At 46.1% G+C, this 17927-nt stretch overlaps 1 protein-coding gene across 1 annotated transcript in view; it reads left to right on the forward strand.

Annotated features, from left to right (window-relative positions):
* Window positions 1-532: 532 nt before the first annotated feature.
* Window positions 533-17927, forward strand: part of COL15A1 (collagen type XV alpha 1 chain) — a 127862-nt gene continuing 110467 nt past the window's right edge. Inside the window, exons 1-2 of the mRNA XM_063696614.1 lie at window positions 533-906; window positions 996-1084. Coding sequence (XP_063552684.1) covers window positions 896-906; window positions 996-1084 — 100 coding nt within the window. The 5' untranslated portion in view covers window positions 533-895. The remainder of the gene's footprint in view (window positions 907-995; window positions 1085-17927) is intronic.

A 17927-nucleotide genomic window follows, 5' to 3' on the forward strand; every position in this document is an offset into this window, starting at 1 on the left:
TTATTGGCATCTCCTACTACCTGAGCTGTTTTAGGCAGGGAACAAAGCACAGATAAGCCCTCCTGGAGCTTACATTCTGATGAAGGGGGCAGGCAAGGTATATATAGGGAGGAAAGCCCTGGAATCCAGTACATTAAAAACTTTTATTAGGATTATCTCTGCTGCATTTAGTTGTATGTATCCCTTATGGCCCCCAGGCAGGTCCACTCCTGGGCATTCAAGTCGGTCCATGTGTCAGTCGTGCAGGGTGGGTCACAGCATCTAGGAGCTCAGTGCAGCTTGGGACTTTGGGACATACGCTCCACCTCTCTGAGCCTCAGTCTCCTTGTCCATCATATAAGGAAATCACTGATTCCAGCCTCCCTGGGCTGTGGAGAGGATTCCCTCGGCGGCTGTGAAAGAGTGCTTTCTTGCGGGTCAGCCCCGACAGGACAGACTTAAGGGCGGGAGGGAGCCCATCCCGCTTGCCCCAACGAACGCGGGCGCGGGGTTTTCCTCGCAGGTTACATAAGGCAGCCGCGGGTGGAGGCAGCAGAGGCGAGCGCACGTCCGTCGAGGGGGAAAGGGGCGTGGGGAGGCGGCCGGGGCGGCCGGTATCCCTCGGGCGTGAGTGCGCCGCCGCTGCCCGAGGTGGGGCGCAGCGCGCGGGGGAGCGCAGGGCGCGGCGGAGTCGGGTTTCAGAGCGCTGGTGAGTCGGGTTTCAGAGCGCGGGTGACACAGGGCGCGGGCCGGGAGCCGGGATTCTGCCCGCCGCCGCCGCTGCCGAGCGCCGCCTTTGTTCCCTGCAGGAAGGGCGAGCGCGGCGGCCAGCGCTCAGCGACCCTTCGTCCTCCGCTAAGCTCCAACTCTCTGCTCGACTAGCCGCGCGCCTTCTGGGGCTCCGCAGACCCGCGAGATGGCACCAAGGTAAGACCCGCTTCTCTGCTTCCTCGCGTCCCGGGCCCCTCCAATACTCTTGCCCGCCTCACCTTTTCTCCCTCGGGCACATCTTGCAGGAGGAACAACGGGCAGTGCTGGTGTCTGCTGATGCTGCTCTCTGTCTCCACGCCCCTCCCTGCCGTCACCCAGACCGGCGGTGCGACAGGTAAGCAACCCGGTCGGAGGGTGGCACCGGCTGCCTCCGCGCCCGTGGGGGAAGTCGGTTTTGGCGGCGGACGCGGCTGCGATGCGTGCCTCATTCCTGGACATAAAAGGGAGTCTTGCCACTCAGTGCGCACTGGCGGTCCCGCGGGCGGCTACCTCCTGGCAGTGCAGGGGTTATAGCTGTGAATGGGATCCCTGGGCAGCTGGGGCGGTTGGAGCGCTGTCTGGGCACCCGAGATGTCTGAGCTGGGTGCGGAGCCTCCAATCTTAGGCAGAGAGGGACTTCAGAAACAGCGCCAGCGCCAGCGCCAACAGCCTCAGCGCACCCAGCGCCAGCGCTTAGGTTGTGCGTGCTGGCTGGCTTCTGGTAAGGGCAGGTCTGGTGCCTCTCCGCACACAGGTGCGAAGCATGAACACCGGGAGGGACATCTGGGGCTTTTGCTTCTCAGGAAATAACGGAACTGAATTGCTCGGTTGCTTAACCCAGCTCTGAGTTACCTAAGCGGTCACGTCTATCATGGGCAGTGGCTCCACCGGTGGTGGAAAGAGCTGTGGCCTGGAAGCCAGAGATCTGATCCCTTCCGTTCCCCGGGCCTCAGTTTCTCCAGCAGAACTCAGGCGGTTGGCTGAATAGTAAGATATAAGTTAAAGTAGACCTAAGTTAAAATGGGCCTCGGTTAAGGTCAGACTGCCTGGGTTTGAATTGTGGCTGGCTGAGTGATCTTGGGCAATGGATTTCATCGCTCTGTGCTTCAGTTTCCCAATCCGAAAAAGGCGATTAATTAGACCATTTTACCTTCCTAGAAATGCTGTGAATATTAGAGAAATTAGAAATAATGTGCTTTCCATGATTCCAGTACATACTAGGCACAAAATAAGTGATAGAAATTACTGCTTGATTCTTGCAGTAACTGTGTTGGAAAGCAATGCAGGTATTTTTATTTTTATTTTAGATTCAGGGAGTGGTCATGTGTGGTTTTTTACAAGGGTATATTGCACGGTGCTGAGGTTTGGGCTTCTATTAATCCCATCGCAATGCAGGTATTTTTATAACATTGAGGTTGAGAGAAGCTTAGAAAGTGGCCAGTCCAAAAGCCAGGACTTGAATCCAGGTCTGTAGGCTCTTGCCCTTGCTCAGCTCTTTCTCCATGCAGTTTTGCAGAAGAGCCATGCTTTCTATAGCTTCTGACCCCCTCCCCTTTGAATCTGGGGGATTAGTACACATCTTCAATTGAATAAGGGAACAGAAAGTCTAGGAAACAACCTCTAGTTGGCCCAAAGGAAACGGGATTGAGAAGGTGGCCTTGGTTAACTCTTTGTTTGCCTGAAGAAGCCCAAGACAGCCCATTGTCTCCTGGGCAACAAGACCCAAATCCGATGATAGCTTTTCCTGCCAGAGTGTCCAGCCTGGCATTTATTGCAGATCAAAGGGCAGCTGGAGTATAGTTTTAGCTTCTCAGCCCCATGGCTCATGTCAGAAAGTTGCAATTTTGCATATGATATAGGGCCCTGCCAACTCAGTGACAGAGGCCAACTTTGGGTTCCATGGTCTTTTATGAACTTTGCTGCAACTTCCAGTTTCCCAAAAGGAAGATGGATCTGGGGATAGGAACTTTGGTGTTTCTTTCTCCTCCTGTGTGTGTCGCTGGGATCCCTCAGTGTCAGGGCTGTTGTTTCTAACACAAAGGAAGTCCTATTCCCATTTATAATGTAAAAAGGGAGGGCCACCAAACCTTCAGGAGCTGAGAACGGTCTAAGGAGGGCCATTTGCAACTGATGGGTTTTCAGTGCCCCTTTGGGGATATGAAACGATTCCTAAAAATGTAAACTGTCCTCCTGCAAACTGAATTTGTAATGCAATTTAATATCCCTAATACTTATAAAACACTTTGTATATCCAGGTGGAGGTGTGAACATGTTCATATTTCATTCATCCAATCCTTACAACCACTCCAGGAGGTGGGGACTGAGAACAGTTACTATCTCTGTTTTTCAGATGAAGAAACAGAGGTCCAAAGTCACAAGACTTCTAAGTGGCTGGGGTGGGATTTGAACCAGACAGTCTGACTCCAGAGTCCTTGCTCTTAACCATCCTAGTGTGTAGTTAGAAGAGCTTCGCGGATGGAGAAGGCTTTAGGGGTTCCATGGTCTCCAATGAGCCCCACAATCTGAATGTCACAATTGTAACATGAGTCCATTGCATGGCATCGTGCAGTCTTCAAAGCACAATGTCACCTTCATCACATCCCTGGAATCACCACCCAGCAGTGCTGAGAAGTAAATTGGGCTCTGTCTTACAGAGGGGATGTGACCTCCTCAAGGCCGCATGACTGTAACTGGGTAGATCCATAATAGCCCTCTCACGTCTGTGAACTTCTGGGCTGGTGCTGTTCCTTCCATAGGACCACTGCCCAACTGGCTATAAAAAATAATTGCCAAGACTTCATAGCACTATGAACCAGCAGTGTTTTAAGTGCTCTGCCATGAATGAGCTCAGTCAATCATCACAACAACCCCATGTCTTATCCCCTTTTACAGATGAGGAAACTGAGGCACAGTCATTTGCCCAAGGCATGTAGCCTTCAGTAATATAAGCACAATTTGAGGCCAGAGGGTCTGACTCCAGAATCTGTACTTGTAACCACTACGCTGTATGCTTAAGTGGGGTGGCTTCTGAAAGCATGTTTGTAAGTGGGCTGTTATGAGTGGAAATACATGTTCCCAACGATTTGGCAGTTTCTTAAAATGTTAAATATATACTTACCCTACAATCTAGCACTTCCACTCCTAAGTATCTACTTAAGGGAAAGGAAAGCATATGTCCACCCAAAAACTCATAATGTATGTTCATAGCAGCATTATTTATAATAACCAAAACTGGAAATAAAGTTAAATTCACCATTAGCTGGTGAATAGATAAACAAATGAGGTGTATCAATTTAATGGAATACTATACTCAGCAATAAAAAGGAATGAAGTATTGATCAATGCTACAACAACATGGATAAACCTTAATACCATTAAGCTAAGTAAAAGAAGCCAGACATTAAAAAGCAATACATTGTAAGAGTCCCTATATATGAGATTTCTGTAAAGGCAGAACTACAGAGACAGAAAACAGAAGCAGAGATTGACTGCAAAGGGGCATGAGGAAACTTTTTGGGGAGTGTTCTAAAACTGGATTGTGGTGGTAGTTGTGCAACTCTATAAATTTACTAAAATAATCTAACTGTACATTTAAAATGGGTGAATTTTATGGAATGTAAGCTATGCCTCAATAAAGCTGCTTCTTAAATAAAAGAATGCATTTTCCCAGAGCATCTAGGCCCCAGATCTGGTGGGGCTTCGAGGTGGGGTTCCTAGCCAGCCTGGTACAGAGCTGGCACACAGCTCACAACTTAAAAGCTGCCGGCCTCTTAGGGCATTGATTCTCTCAGAAAATGGGTCCAGAGTTCTGCCTGCACCTCCAGACCTCTGGATCGACTCTCCGTACTATCCCTGAATGCCATTGTGGGCCCAGGACAGGGCTCCTCAGGTAGGGGTAGAACACAGGCATATGGTTTTTTTGCAGATAGTTGATCTGTTAAAAAGTGGGTCTTTGTAAACTTCCTGATATCCTGCACGCCCTAAAACAGCACAAGTTCAGGTATTGGAAAACCTGGGTTCCAGTCACTGACTTCCTCCATGAACTTAGATGAGTTGCTTTTCCCACTCTGAGCCTGTTTTCCCATCTATGAAGTGGAGAGGCAAGAGTCACTCATCTCTGTAGTCCTAATTTAAAATGTTGGGAAACAAAACAAAATAATATTTTTCTAGTTTGAGGTTTGATTATTTCACATAGTTTAGTTGATTATTTCACATAGTTTAGTTCAACAAACCCATTCTGTGCTGGCCCTCACGCTGGCTGGGTACAGAAAGGATTTGGGCACAGAGCTGCCCCAAAGGGGTCATAGTTCACAGGAAGAAAGAAAGGGCCACAGACAACTGTAATGCCATTTTTCCTGAAGTCTTCTCATCTACCATGCAGAATGTCCTGTGTGCAGCCAATCCCATCCTTCTACACCATCCTGTTTAAAGACACACTTGTCGGCCAGGCGCGGTGGCTCACACCTGTAATCCCAGCACTTTGGGAGGCTGGGGAGGGCAGATCATTAGGTCAGGAGATTGAGACCATCCTAGCTAACACGGTGAAACCCTGTCTCTACTAAAAATACAAAAAATTAGCCAGGCGTGGTGGCGGGCGCCTGTAGTCCCAGCTACTTGGGAGGCTGAGGCAGGAGAATAGCTTGAACCTGGGAGGCGGAGGTTGCAGTGAGCCAAGATCGCGCCACTGCACTCCAGCCTGGCAACAGAGGGAGACTCTGTCTCAAAAAAAAAAAAAAAAAAAAAAAGAGACACTCGTCAGTGGGTGTCACCCACATGGCCTCTTGTACCTCCAGTGGTCAGGGTTGAGCTGGAGGACAGCACCAATCTTTCCTTTTCCTGGTAAAGTTTCAGGGTCATTGGAATACCCAATATTTTAGAAGATAAGGGGGCTATTGTCCAGGTAGGGATGGTGGTGTCACAAGTAATTTGCTCTTGCTAATAAAGTGTTGATGATTGCAAATTATTTGCTGTGTTTAAGCTGTTTTATTGTGAAATACAACATCCATTCAGAAAAGTGCATGCTAAAGGTACAGTACAATCATGTATCACAGAGCAAACATGTAATCCAGATGAAGATATAGGATAATCCCCAGAAGCTCTCCTGAACCCCTTTGCTGTGGTTTTATTTTCCCTTCTTTCTCTCTGAGGTAACCATTACCTTGACATTAACAGTCATCACTTTCTTGCTTTTTAAAAATAGCTTTACTGTCTAAGTGTGTATCCCAAAATTCTGAAGTTCTGTTTTACTCGATTTTGAACTTTTTAAATGCAGAATCTGTTCTTTCGTGTCTGATTCTTTCAATGAATAATAAGTTTTTGAGATTTATTCATGCTGCTGTATGTGGCTGTAGTTCATTGCCATTGCTGTATAATAGTCCATTGCATTAGCATAGCATATGTTACTTATCCACTCTTCTCCAACATTTGGGTTGTTTCCATTTTGGGCTAATGTAATAGTGTCGCTCTGAACATTCTTGTACATTTCTCTCAGTGCACATGTGCATGAATTTCTGTTGGTTCTATACCTAGGAGTGGAGTGCTGAATCAGAGTGTGCATATCCCCCAACTGAGTAGACAATGCCAGCATGTCTTCTAAATGGTTGTACAGATCCACACAGCTACCAAGAAATGAGGGCCTCCATTTCTTCACATCCTCACCAGCACTTGATCTTGTCACTGAGCTTAACTTCAGCATTTCTAATGGGTACATATTTGATCTTACTGTAGCCTTAATTTCCATTTTCCTAATTATTAATTACCTTTTCATATGTTTATTAACCATTTAGATATCCAGACTTACTTTTTATTGAGGTGAAATTTACATTATATAACATTAACCATTTTGAAGTGCACAATTCAGTGTCATTTAGTTCCTTCACAATATTGTGCAATCAACATCTCTATCAAGTTCTAAAACATTTTCATCACCCCAAAAGAAATATCTATGCCCATTAATCAATTGCTCCCCATTCCCCACTTTTCTCAGCTTCAGGCAGTCACTAAACTACTTTCTGCCTCTATGGACTTGCCTATTCTAGATATTTCATGAAAATGGAATCATACAGTATATGACCTATTGTGTCTGACTTCTTCCATTTAACATAAAGTTTTCATGGTTCACTCATGTTGTATCATGTGTCAGTACTTCATGCCTTTTTAAGACTGAGTAATATTCCATTGTATGTATATACCAAATTTTGTTTTTCCATTCATTTGTTGATGGACATTTGGGTTATTTCTACCTTTTGTTTTTTGTGAATAGTGCTGCTCTGAACATTTGCATACAAGTATTCGGATGCTTGACGGCCTGTTTCTACTTCTTTACACCTAGGAGCAGAATTTCTGGTCATATGATAATTCTGTGTTTCAAGTATGAGGAGCCCCCAAACTGTTTTCCACAGTGGCTGCACCATGTTTACATCCCCACCAGCAATGTATGAGGGCTTTAATTTTGCACATCATCGCCAATGCTTGTTTTCAGTTTTTAAAATTATACCCATTTTAGTGGATATAAAACGGCATCTCATTGTGGTTTTTATTTGCAATCTTTCTTTCTTTCTTTCTTTTTTCTTTCTCCTTCCTTCCCTCCTTCCTTCCCTCCCTCCCTTCCCTCCTTCCTTCCCTCCCTCCCTCCCTTCCTTCCTTCCTTCCCTTCCTTCCTTCCTTCCCTTCCCTTCTGCTTCCTTCCTTCCTTTCTTCCTTCCTTCCTTCCTTCCTTCCTTCCTTCCTCCCTCCCTCCCTCCCTCCCTCTCTCTCTTCCTTTCTTTCTTTCTTTTGACAGAGTCTCACTCTGTCACCCGGGCTGGAGTTGGTGGCCCATCTTGGCTCACTGCAACCTCCACCTGCCAGGTTCAAGCGATTCTCCTGCCTTAGCCTCCCGAGTAGCTGAGGCTACAGGCATGCCCAGCTCATTTTTGTATTTTTAGTAGAGATAGAGTTTCACCATATTGGTCAGGTTGGTCTCGAACTCCTGACCTCATTATCCACCCACCTCGGCCTCCCAAAGTGCTGGGATTACAGACATGAGCCACTGTGCCTGGCCTATTTGCAATTTTCTAATGACAAATGACGTTGCGCATCTTTTCAAGTGCTTCTTGGCCACTATCTTCTCTGGAGAAATCCTGATTTAATGGGAAGCATATGAATCAGAGCAGTGCAGAACCTCCCTCTAACCACCCCACTCTTGCTCCCTGGCAGTCTGATGTGCTTTTCTGAGTGAGAGAGATGTGGGTAGGAGTCACACCTGAAGTTTTGCCTCATTGGCCTGCAGTCTCCATCTCCCAAAGAACAATTGTCTAGAGCTGGCCACTTTGTCCAGAGCTGGACTTTAGCCATTTGTCATTATTATAAATAGTGCTGCTGGGACATCTTCAGACAAATGGCCTTTTTCTTTTGGACTATTTCCTTTGGCAATATTTCCCCCCAGTGAACTCACCCATCAAAGAACAGAACTGGTTGGACAGTTCTTACTATGTATTTAGATGGATTTTTCTTATTTAATCATGATGCTTCCTAGTATAATTGCCCTCACTGGGTTCTCACTGTACCTGAGATGGAGTCATGCTCCTGGCCCCAGAGGACCCTGCCTTCCTCCACTAACACTAAGTCCCTATGGACTTCAGCTCACATCAAATCACTGGCAGGCTTCTGAATGGGACATGCAACGTCCCACACCTGTGCTTTTGCATAGGCTAGTGCCATTTTTATTTTATTATTATTTTTTGGGACAGGGTCTTCTCTGTTGCCCAGGCTGTAGTGCAGTGGTACAATCTTAGCTCATTGAAGCCTCAAAGTCCTAGGCTCAAGGGATCCTCCTTCCTCAGCCTCCTGAGTAGCTGGATTACATACCCTCATACCCAGCTAATTTAAAAGTTTTTTGTACACATGGAGTTTTGCTGTGTTGCCCAGGCTGGTCTAAAACTCCTGGCTTCAAGTAATTCACCCTTCTTGACCTCCCAAAGTGCTGAGATTACAGGCGTGAGCCACTCCACCTGGCTACCAGTACCATTTTAAAAATGCCTTTCTCCCATTGTACCTGGGGACCCCCAAATCATCCTTCTAAGATTCTGCTCTGGGAAGCTGTCTCTCCTCTCCCAGGCATAATGAACATCTCTTTGTCTCAGGGCTTCTCAGACTGTACTGTGACCACTGATTAGTTGCCTGCCTCCCTAACTGCTACATAGGAAGTTCTATGAGGCAGGGATGGGCCTGTCCAACTCTGAATCCTGGAACAGGGATTTCAGGTGCAGGACTGGAATGAAGTGGGTACTCAGCATACTTTTTCAATGAATCAAAGAAGGAATGAAGGGGTTAGTCTAGCCTGTGGTCTAATGCACCAGCTTACTATGTTCTCTGTGGTGTGTAAGTCATTCCAATTCTTCCATGGCTTTGTCAGCTGTAGGGTGACCTTGACTGAGTACTCAGGGAACATTATAGGGCTGTTGTTTTCTTCAATAGTGTAATAACTAGTTAGGCTGGAATTCACTCTAATGTTAATTTGCTCTTTATCTTTCTTATTATATTAATTGGATAAAAATTTATTTCCCAGCTTCTCTCTACTCATCTTATCCTGATTGCCTCAGTTTGTCAAAAGTTGTGCATTTATCTTTTTTCTTCTAGCTAAATATGTAAGTTGATTTTCCAGTTTTCTTTTGATATCTACAGCTTGATCACTTAAAATGAACCATAGATTAGGATATAATCTCTCTTTTTTTAAGTCTCTCTATGTTGCCCAGGCTGGTCTTGAACTCCTGGGCTCAAGCAATCCTCCCAACTTGGCCTCCCAAAGTGCTGGGATTACAGGCATGAGCCACCACACTTGGCCAGATTAGGGTATAATCTAAAGCCAGTTCTTTTCCAAAGTGGTCCCCAGGTTTCCCCCAAGTACTAATTAAAGTGTGAGCTATTGCCTCATCATTGTACTGCCCATCATTGTTGTGTGATATCTTATCAAATAATATTTTTTCTTTTAATGATATACTTTTATTTCTGGTATCTCTGTATTACTGATCACTTTCTTGTGCTAATATGTGTATGTCGTTTTAAATCCATACAATTTTGATGCTTGTTACTTTGTGCTGTGTTTTACAGTCTGGTAAGAGAAGTTACCCCTGCCTGCCTCCTTCATTAAGCCATGAATTCTTTAGTATAGGTTGGCTTATTCCATAATTTCTGCATGATATGATTAGATAATGGGAGTATACCAGTGGTAGTGGGTAGGTGAGGGTTGTAAAAAGGAGGCAATCTTACAATAAGACTCAATTTAAGGCATTAATGTCTAGTGTGGAGAATGGATAAGCAAATAAGACCTCAAAGTCAGAGCATCAGATTGTGGGATATGACCTATTGCTGTCAACAAAGTGCCCAGGGGAGCTAAGGTGGTATCAGAGGTGTTGGGAGGAGCCAGGTTTGCTGACTGATTACCTTCTTCTGCTCTATCCAAACTACAGAGAGGAAAAGTCTAGGGTTAGAGCAGATCCCGGTCAACATCTAACGAGAGAGACAGGGGGCCCTGGTCACCTAATGAATGCAGCCCACTCTTTATCCCCATTATAACCAAACTCCACCCAACCCAACCCTATCCAACCCAACTCAACCTAATCCAATTCAACCCACCTAATCCAATACAACCCCATCAAACTCAACCCAATCCAACCCAACCCAACCTAATCCAATCCAACCAAATCCATCCCAACCCAACCAAATCCAATCCACTCCAGTTCATATTTGTTGCATACCATGGGTGGTTTAAAGGACAGAACAGGGCAAAAAACTATTCTGAGGGCCCTGGTATCTCTCCCAAGTGACCAGGGCCCCTGACCTTAGATGCCAGGGAACCGCTTTCTGGGTTTGGAGAGCTTGGCTGGAGTCTGGATTGCAGGCAACACCCTGGCCTTAGGCCTCTCTAGGAGTTACTCCTCCCATCACTGAGGGACTCAAATGGGGCCCAGCTTAAAACACTCCTCCCATCTAGGCAGTCTTTTGTGACTAGCTTCCTCCCAAAGGGAATTTCTGTTGAAGTCTTCAAAATGGTCTGTCTGTTCTGTATTATGGCTTCTCTTACAGATGTCTGTCTTCCTCCTATTATTCCTGGCTTCCTGCTGTCCCAGGCACTCTCTGGAGTAGGTGGCAGGATGCCTGAAGAGCCGCATTAGACTCAGTGCCCATCCTGGAGGGACTCATAGTTCGGTAGTAGAGACAGTGCGCAGAAGCTGGTTTGCATGCTAAGGAGCTTGTCCTGAGTTTCCTAACACAGTGTAAGCAAGCATCTGCACTGCCAAAGTAGGGATGTCCATTTCCACCAGGAGATGGGAGAGGCAGAGGGATGTGAGAAGTGTTTGTAAGAGATTCATTTTTTCAATAAAATTTTAAAAATTGGTAATAAAAATAATACATAGTTATTATAAAAACTAGGGCCAAAAAGAGGAGTTTAAAAAGATCACATATTATCTTGTGACTCAAAGATAAACCCTGCTAGCATTTGATGGACTGTGTTTCAAGTTTATTTTCCACCCCTAAGTATGCACATAGATCATAATATGAACAGAACATTCTGTACATTGCATTTAGTGTTTAGTTGATGGCTTTTTTCCCCCTTAACAATCATCTAGACACCTTCTCTGGAACATTAAATACTCATCTCTAATATTTTTTGTGTTTGTAATAGTATTTCATTGTTTGGTTGTCTTGTAATTAAACTTTTAGGCTGTTTCTCATTGCTCACTATTATGAACACTATTGTGACGATCGTAGTCTTGTAGCTTTGTATTTGACTACTTCTGCAATTATTTCCTAGCACAACACAATTTCCTAAAACAAATAGTTGGGTCTAGTGCATGCCTGTTTTTAAGGCTTTTGTTGCATTGTTCAGAAAGGCAATAATAATTTATACTCCCTGCAACAGCATATGAGAACGCCAAGCCCACCCTGCGTTGTCTATTACTGCTGTGTCTCTAACCCAAAAGGAGCAAATGACAACAGGTAAAGGAACAGTGCCACCATCCTTCTCCAAATGGTGGCCTTACTCAAAAGAGCTGAGGGCTCCTCCCACCCTCCCTCTCCACTCTTCTCCTTCATTCATCCATTTTGCACGTGTCTGTGGAAGGGCTAGAAGAGGGTTTTTCAGAAAATTAGAATGTGAGAGCTCATGTCATGAGGACCTTGATGGTCGTCAGGCCTCCAGTACCTTGGAATCATTTTGGGGATTCCAAGGGGGCCTGGTGCCCAGTCCTCCAGCTCTTCAGGGATTCTTCATACATCTGAGATAAGGTCCAGCCACCAGCAGGTTTGAAAATCTCCTGGGTGCGTCTGAGATGCAGCCAAGGCTGAGAATAACCAATGCAGTCCAACTGCTTCCTTTCAAAGGTGGTGATGCTGAGTCCCAGAGAGGGACTCCTTGTCTTCCTTATCTGTAAATTAGGGCAATTCCTACTCTAAGGATTAGTGAGCATCGGGCCTGTCACTGGTGATCAGTTCAATGCCTCCTTACTTCCCTGCTCCCACATCACTGTGGGTTCCTTGAGGGCAGGAAGCCGTTTTTATTTATCCATGTTTCCCCAGCATCTGACATGGCACTAAATGGACACAATGAGCATTTGAATAAGTTAATGAATGAATCATTCAAAGCCTGGGACTGTGGAGATCTTAGTGAAAACCCAGCATTATGAACCTTTGACCAGCAAAGTCTATGTGCGCCTCCAGCCACACTGAAAGACCACCCTGCAGCCATCCACTGTGCAGGATGATGGGGCTGGAGCAGGGTGAGAGTCGGCACTGCCTATAGTATGTATGTCAAGAATAGAATGTTTCATGAAAGAAAAGTTAAGCTGTGCTTTTTCTGGCATAGGAAAGTTACAACCATTTCATCTCACAGAACATAGAGTAGAGATTCTAGCTGATGACAAGCTGAACCCAAATTCTTGCAAGTTCAACAGCATTACACACAGAACCTCTGAAATAGGCCCAGCCAACTGCTTCTCCTCTCCAACTACAATCTTAGTGGCTAGCTAGTTCTGACTTGATTGTCTAGCTCAGAGAAGGAAAGTGACTAGCTCATGGTCACAGTTCAAGTTGGCAGTAGAGCCAGGTCTAGAACCAGGTATCCTGACTCCTAGGCCAGTGCTCTGGTGCTTCACATGAACCTAAGAAAATACCAAGGGTATGGCTGGGGTATGGTGGCTCATGTCTATAATCCCAGCACTTTGGGAGGCCAAGACAGATGGATCACCTGAGGTCAGGAGTTTGAGACCAGCCGGGCCGACATGACAAAATCTTGCCTTTACTAAAAATACAAAAATTAGCTGGGTGTGGTGGTGCATGCCTGTGGTCCCAGCTACTTGGGAGGCTAAGGCACGAGAATCTCTTGAGCCCAGGAGGCAGAGGTGGCAGTGAGCCGAGATCACGCCACTACATTCCAGCCTGGGTGGCAGAGAAAGGCCCCATCTCAAAAACAAAAACAAACAAACAAACAAAAAACAACAACCACCAAAAAACAGTATGATCTGTGCTAATAATTATATAGTGCTTTTTATGTGCCAGGTGCTGTTTTAAGTTTTAATATATAGGATATACATATATATGTTATATATACACACATGCATATCCACATACACACATCTGTGTGTGTATGTATATGTTTTATATAATATACATTTTATATGTACATTTACATATATGTATGTGTATCTGTGTGTGTATTTCATATATGAAATTCTCATCACAGCCTTGTGAAATGAAGAAATTCAATTACAACTTGACATCAGCACACAGGTCTGTCTCCCAGCCTCCATCCTCTCCACTCTAGAACCCATCCTCCACACTGCAGCCACAGTAATCTTCTAGCTTCTTGCCACTCAATCTTCTTGCTTCTAGCTTCTTGCTACGTGTGGTCCATGGACCAGCAGCATCAGCATAACCTGGGAACTTGGCAGAAATGCAGAATCTCTGGCTTCACCCCCAGAACTCGTAAATCAGAATCACACCATCTAGGGGACTGAGGATCGCATTTTAACAAGATCCTCGGTGATTCGTGTGCACTTTTAACATTTGAGCAACACTCTAAACCAGCTCTGATTGTGTTGCTCCCTGCTTAAAACCCTTTGCCATCTTCCCATGATCAACATCTGTGGTAGGCAGGGTCATGGCCCTCTGAAGGACCCACAGCCTAACCCCCAGGACGTGTCACTCCATTAGGTTCTATAGCAAAGGGAGTTAGGCTGCAGATGGAATCAAGGTTGATAATCAGCTGACCTCAAATGAGGGAGATTGTCTCAGATTATCTGGTTGGGCCCAATATCATCACAAGCGCCCTCAAAAGTGGAAAAGGGAGGCAGAGGAAATCAGAGTGGTGTGATGTGAGAGGACTTGAGCATCCTTGTTTCCTAGCTTTGAAAATAGAGGAAGGGGCCGCAAGCCAAGGAATGCAGGCAGCCTCTGGAAGCTGCAAAAGGCAAGGAAACTGATTTTCCCTTAAAGCTTCCAGAAAGAAGCGTGGTCTGCTGATACCTTTTTATCTCAGTAAGACCTGTGTTGGACTTCTAACCTCCAGAACTGTAAGATAAAAAAACTTGTGTTGATGTAAGCCACTAAGTTTGTGGTAGTTTGTTATAGCAGCATTGGAAGATAAATACAGCCTTCTACTCCTTAGTGTGGCATTTGAGGCCCTCTGAAGTTCCACCAAGTGCTGTCCTGGCCTCATCTCCCAGAATATCCCTTCCCACACCCTAATCTCAAACCAATAGAGACTCCAGAGTATGGGAAGGGACACTCTGAAAAAACCAGACTAGGGTTATTTCTCTCTCTCTCTCTCTCTCTCTCTCTCTCTCTCTCTCTCTCTCTCTCTCTCTCTCTCTCTCTCTTTGTGTGTTTGTGTGAGACAGGTTCTCACTCTGTTGCCCAGGCTGGGGTGCAGTGGTGCAATCACAGCTTACTGCAGCCTTGACCTCCCTGGGCTTAAGTGGTCCTCCAGCTCAGCCTCTCAAGCAGCTGGGACTGCAGGTGTGCGCCACCACGCCTGAATAATTTTTCTACCTTCTTTTTTTTTCTTTTTTTAAGAGATGGGGTTTCACTGTGTTGCCCAGACTGGTCTCAAACTCCTGGTACAGGCACCATCACACCTGGCTGGGGTTGTTCTCTATACCACCAGCACCTAGCCCTGTGCCTGGTCCCTGGCCAGTACTCAGGCAATGCCTTTTGAAGTAATAACCCAGTGGAACCCTGTTACGTTCAGGTCACCACCAGCCACGGAGGAGCCCATGACATGCCGGAGGCAACTATGGCAACAGTGCGGGACATGGTGGAGACTCTCCCAGAGCCTCAGCCTTAACATTCTTTTGCTCTTCTTCTGCTGTGGGCAAATCATTGTACCTCTCTGGGCCTCAGTTTCCCCATCTGGGAAATGAAGGGGTTGGAAAGACAATTCTAAAAGCATCGTTAGCATGAACATGCTAGGATATCTGAGTTCAGTTTGGCCGCACATTCTGGCAGTTGGGGGCAGTGATTCGGCTCAGCTCTGCTCAGCCCTGTTCATCTCACTGCTGAGCACATCCTGCACTGTCATCCCATTCACAAAGTGGGATACAAAACTGCCCAGCAACTGTGTGTGTTTGGTACAAAACAGACTACAGCTGCTCATTCCCCCTGTCTAGTTAAAATGCCAAATTACTCTCCCACGGAAAGAAAAAAACGAGGGGTGGAAGAAACCATTTCTCACTGCGGAGTTTTTCCATGTGACATATTTTCTAATTTTATTTCAGGTCTAACTGTCTGCAGTAGATGGCTCCATTTCAGGGTCTTCCCCTCCCCTTTTAGGATATGAGCTTTCATTAAGGAATGAAGTGGCCTTATTTGTTTAATATTTGCAAGTGTGGGCTGATATCAAATTGCAACTGAATGTCTTCATTTTCTCGGCGGAGGGAAGTTCTCTAAGATGCCCCGCACTGGTTTAGTGGCTCGGATTCCTTGGTTCTAGGCCTGGTCACAGGAGCTTTGCCAAGTCCCCTCCATTCTCTGGACTTAGATACTCAATCCGCAAAGTGAGGAAAAGGCTGGCTCATCACGGAGATAGGGTGGCTGGATTGGAAGCCATGGCTGATGCGCCCCATTTCTAAGAGTGGTTCCATTTGAGACTGTGTTGGAATGGTATGCAGCTCAGTTTATGTCTGTGCTCAGCTCCTGTCATCTCTGCACTGTTGCTTTAGTTCATGGAATGGCTGAGAAATTTTTCATACCTGGAAAGAGTACTGTAGCTTTGTTTTAAAGAAATTAATTCTGGCCAGGCACGGCGGCTCACACCTGTAATCTCAGCACTTCAGGAAGCCGAGGTGGGAGGATCTCTTGAAGCCAGGAGTTCGAGACCAGCCTAGGCAACATAGTGAGACCCTGTCTCTACAAAAAAAAAAAAAAAAAAAAAAAAAAACAACTAAAAACTAAAATGATCTGGGTGTGGTGGCATGAACCTGTAGTCCCAGCTACTCAGGAGGCTGAGGCAGGAGGATCGATCACTTGAGCCCAGGAGACCACCATGCCTGGCCAGAATTAGTTTCTTTAAAACAAAGCTACAGTACTCTTTCCAAGTTATGAAAAATTTCTCAGCCATTCCATGAACTAAAGCAACAGTGCAGAGATGACAGGAGCTGCGCACAGACATAAACTGAGCTGCATACCATTCCAACACAGTCTCAGATGGAACCACTCTTAGAAATGAGGCTGCAGTGGGCTGTGATTGTGCCAGTGTACTTCAGCCTGGGCAACAGAGTGAGATCTTGCCATAAAAAAAAAAATTAATTCTGCCCCTGCAATGTCTGTTGCATGCAACCTCTCCCTTCTATCTTCTTGCCCTACCTGGCTTCAGGCCTGTGTTACCTCTTTCTGATGGGTTGCTACAGCAGCTCCCTGGCCAGCAGGATCTCCCATCTCTCTGTCCTCTAGCATGGCTTCTCACTGTGAGTCAGAGTAGCTTGTCTAAAACACAGGTCCCATCATGTCACATCCCCTGTCAAAACCCTTCCATGCTTTCCGTGACGCACAATGCATTCCACACTCCTTGGGTTTCAGTTCAAGGCCTCTTCTCCTCTCACATCCCTCCCCGTACCCTGGCTCTACCACCCTGAACTGCTTGCTGGTCTCTGAATTGACCATGCATGTTCCCTTCTCCAAGCCTTTGCTTGCGCTGTTCCTCAGCCTGCCCTATGGAAATCCTCCTTTGCATTTTCACCTTGATAGACTTGTTGCTTAAACTGTGGTCCCTGGACCAGCAGCATGGGCATCATCCAGGAGCTCATTAGAAACAGAGTCCCAAGGCCGGGCACAGTGGCTCACACCTGTAATCCCAGCACTTTGGGAGGCCAAGGTAGGGTGATTGCTTGAGGCCAGGAGTTTGAGACCAGCCTGGGCACCATAGTGAGACCCCATCTCTATAAAAAATTAGCCTGTTGTGGTGACATGTGCCTGTACTCCCAGCTACTTGGGAGCCTGAGGTGGGAGGATCGCTTGAGCCCAAGAGGTTAAGGCTGCAGTGAGCCGAGGCCACACCACTGAAGGAACCCCAGGCTGGGTGACAAAGGGAGACTCTGTTTCAAAAAGAAAAAAGAAAAAGAAAGAAAAGAAATACAGGATCCCAAATCCTGCCTCAGACCCACAGCATCAGATCTAGACCCACGGCATCAGATCTGTACCTTAACCAGGCCCCCAGGTGATGTGTGTGGCACTCAAGTGTAAGCTGCAGTGCAGTGTGTAGCTTGGAGGGCAAGTGCTGAATCTGGGCAGTCAGATAGAGCTGGCCTGGTTCCAGGCTCTGCATGTATCAGTTGGTGACCTTGGACAATGTACTAATCCTTTTGAAACCTCAGTTTCCTCATCTGTAGAGCAAGAAAACTATAAACGAAATAACACCCCAAGCTCTTAGCACAGTGCCTGGCACATGGAAAGCCCTTAATGAAGGGGAGTGGCCAGTAACAAGGTTCCATCTCAGTGCTAGCTGATGTTGTGCCTAAGCTGTCCTGTGTCCTCTCTCAGCATTGCTTATATTGGGTTTATTCCATCAGGGGTGAGAACTCATTTGTAAGTCCATCTCACTGAGGATGGGAAGGGCCAGGACCAAGTCATTTGTGTTTGGAGTTTAGAATCATTGACCTTCCAGTGGAGGGAGATAAACAATCATAATCTGATGTGGGGAAAGTGAAACATAGCTAAACAAGGAC

The sequence above is a fragment of the Gorilla gorilla genome, chromosome 13 (genome assembly GCF_029281585.2).
Source record: "Gorilla gorilla gorilla isolate KB3781 chromosome 13, NHGRI_mGorGor1-v2.1_pri, whole genome shotgun sequence".
NCBI classification, from domain to species: Eukaryota; Metazoa; Chordata; class Mammalia; order Primates; family Hominidae; genus Gorilla; species Gorilla gorilla.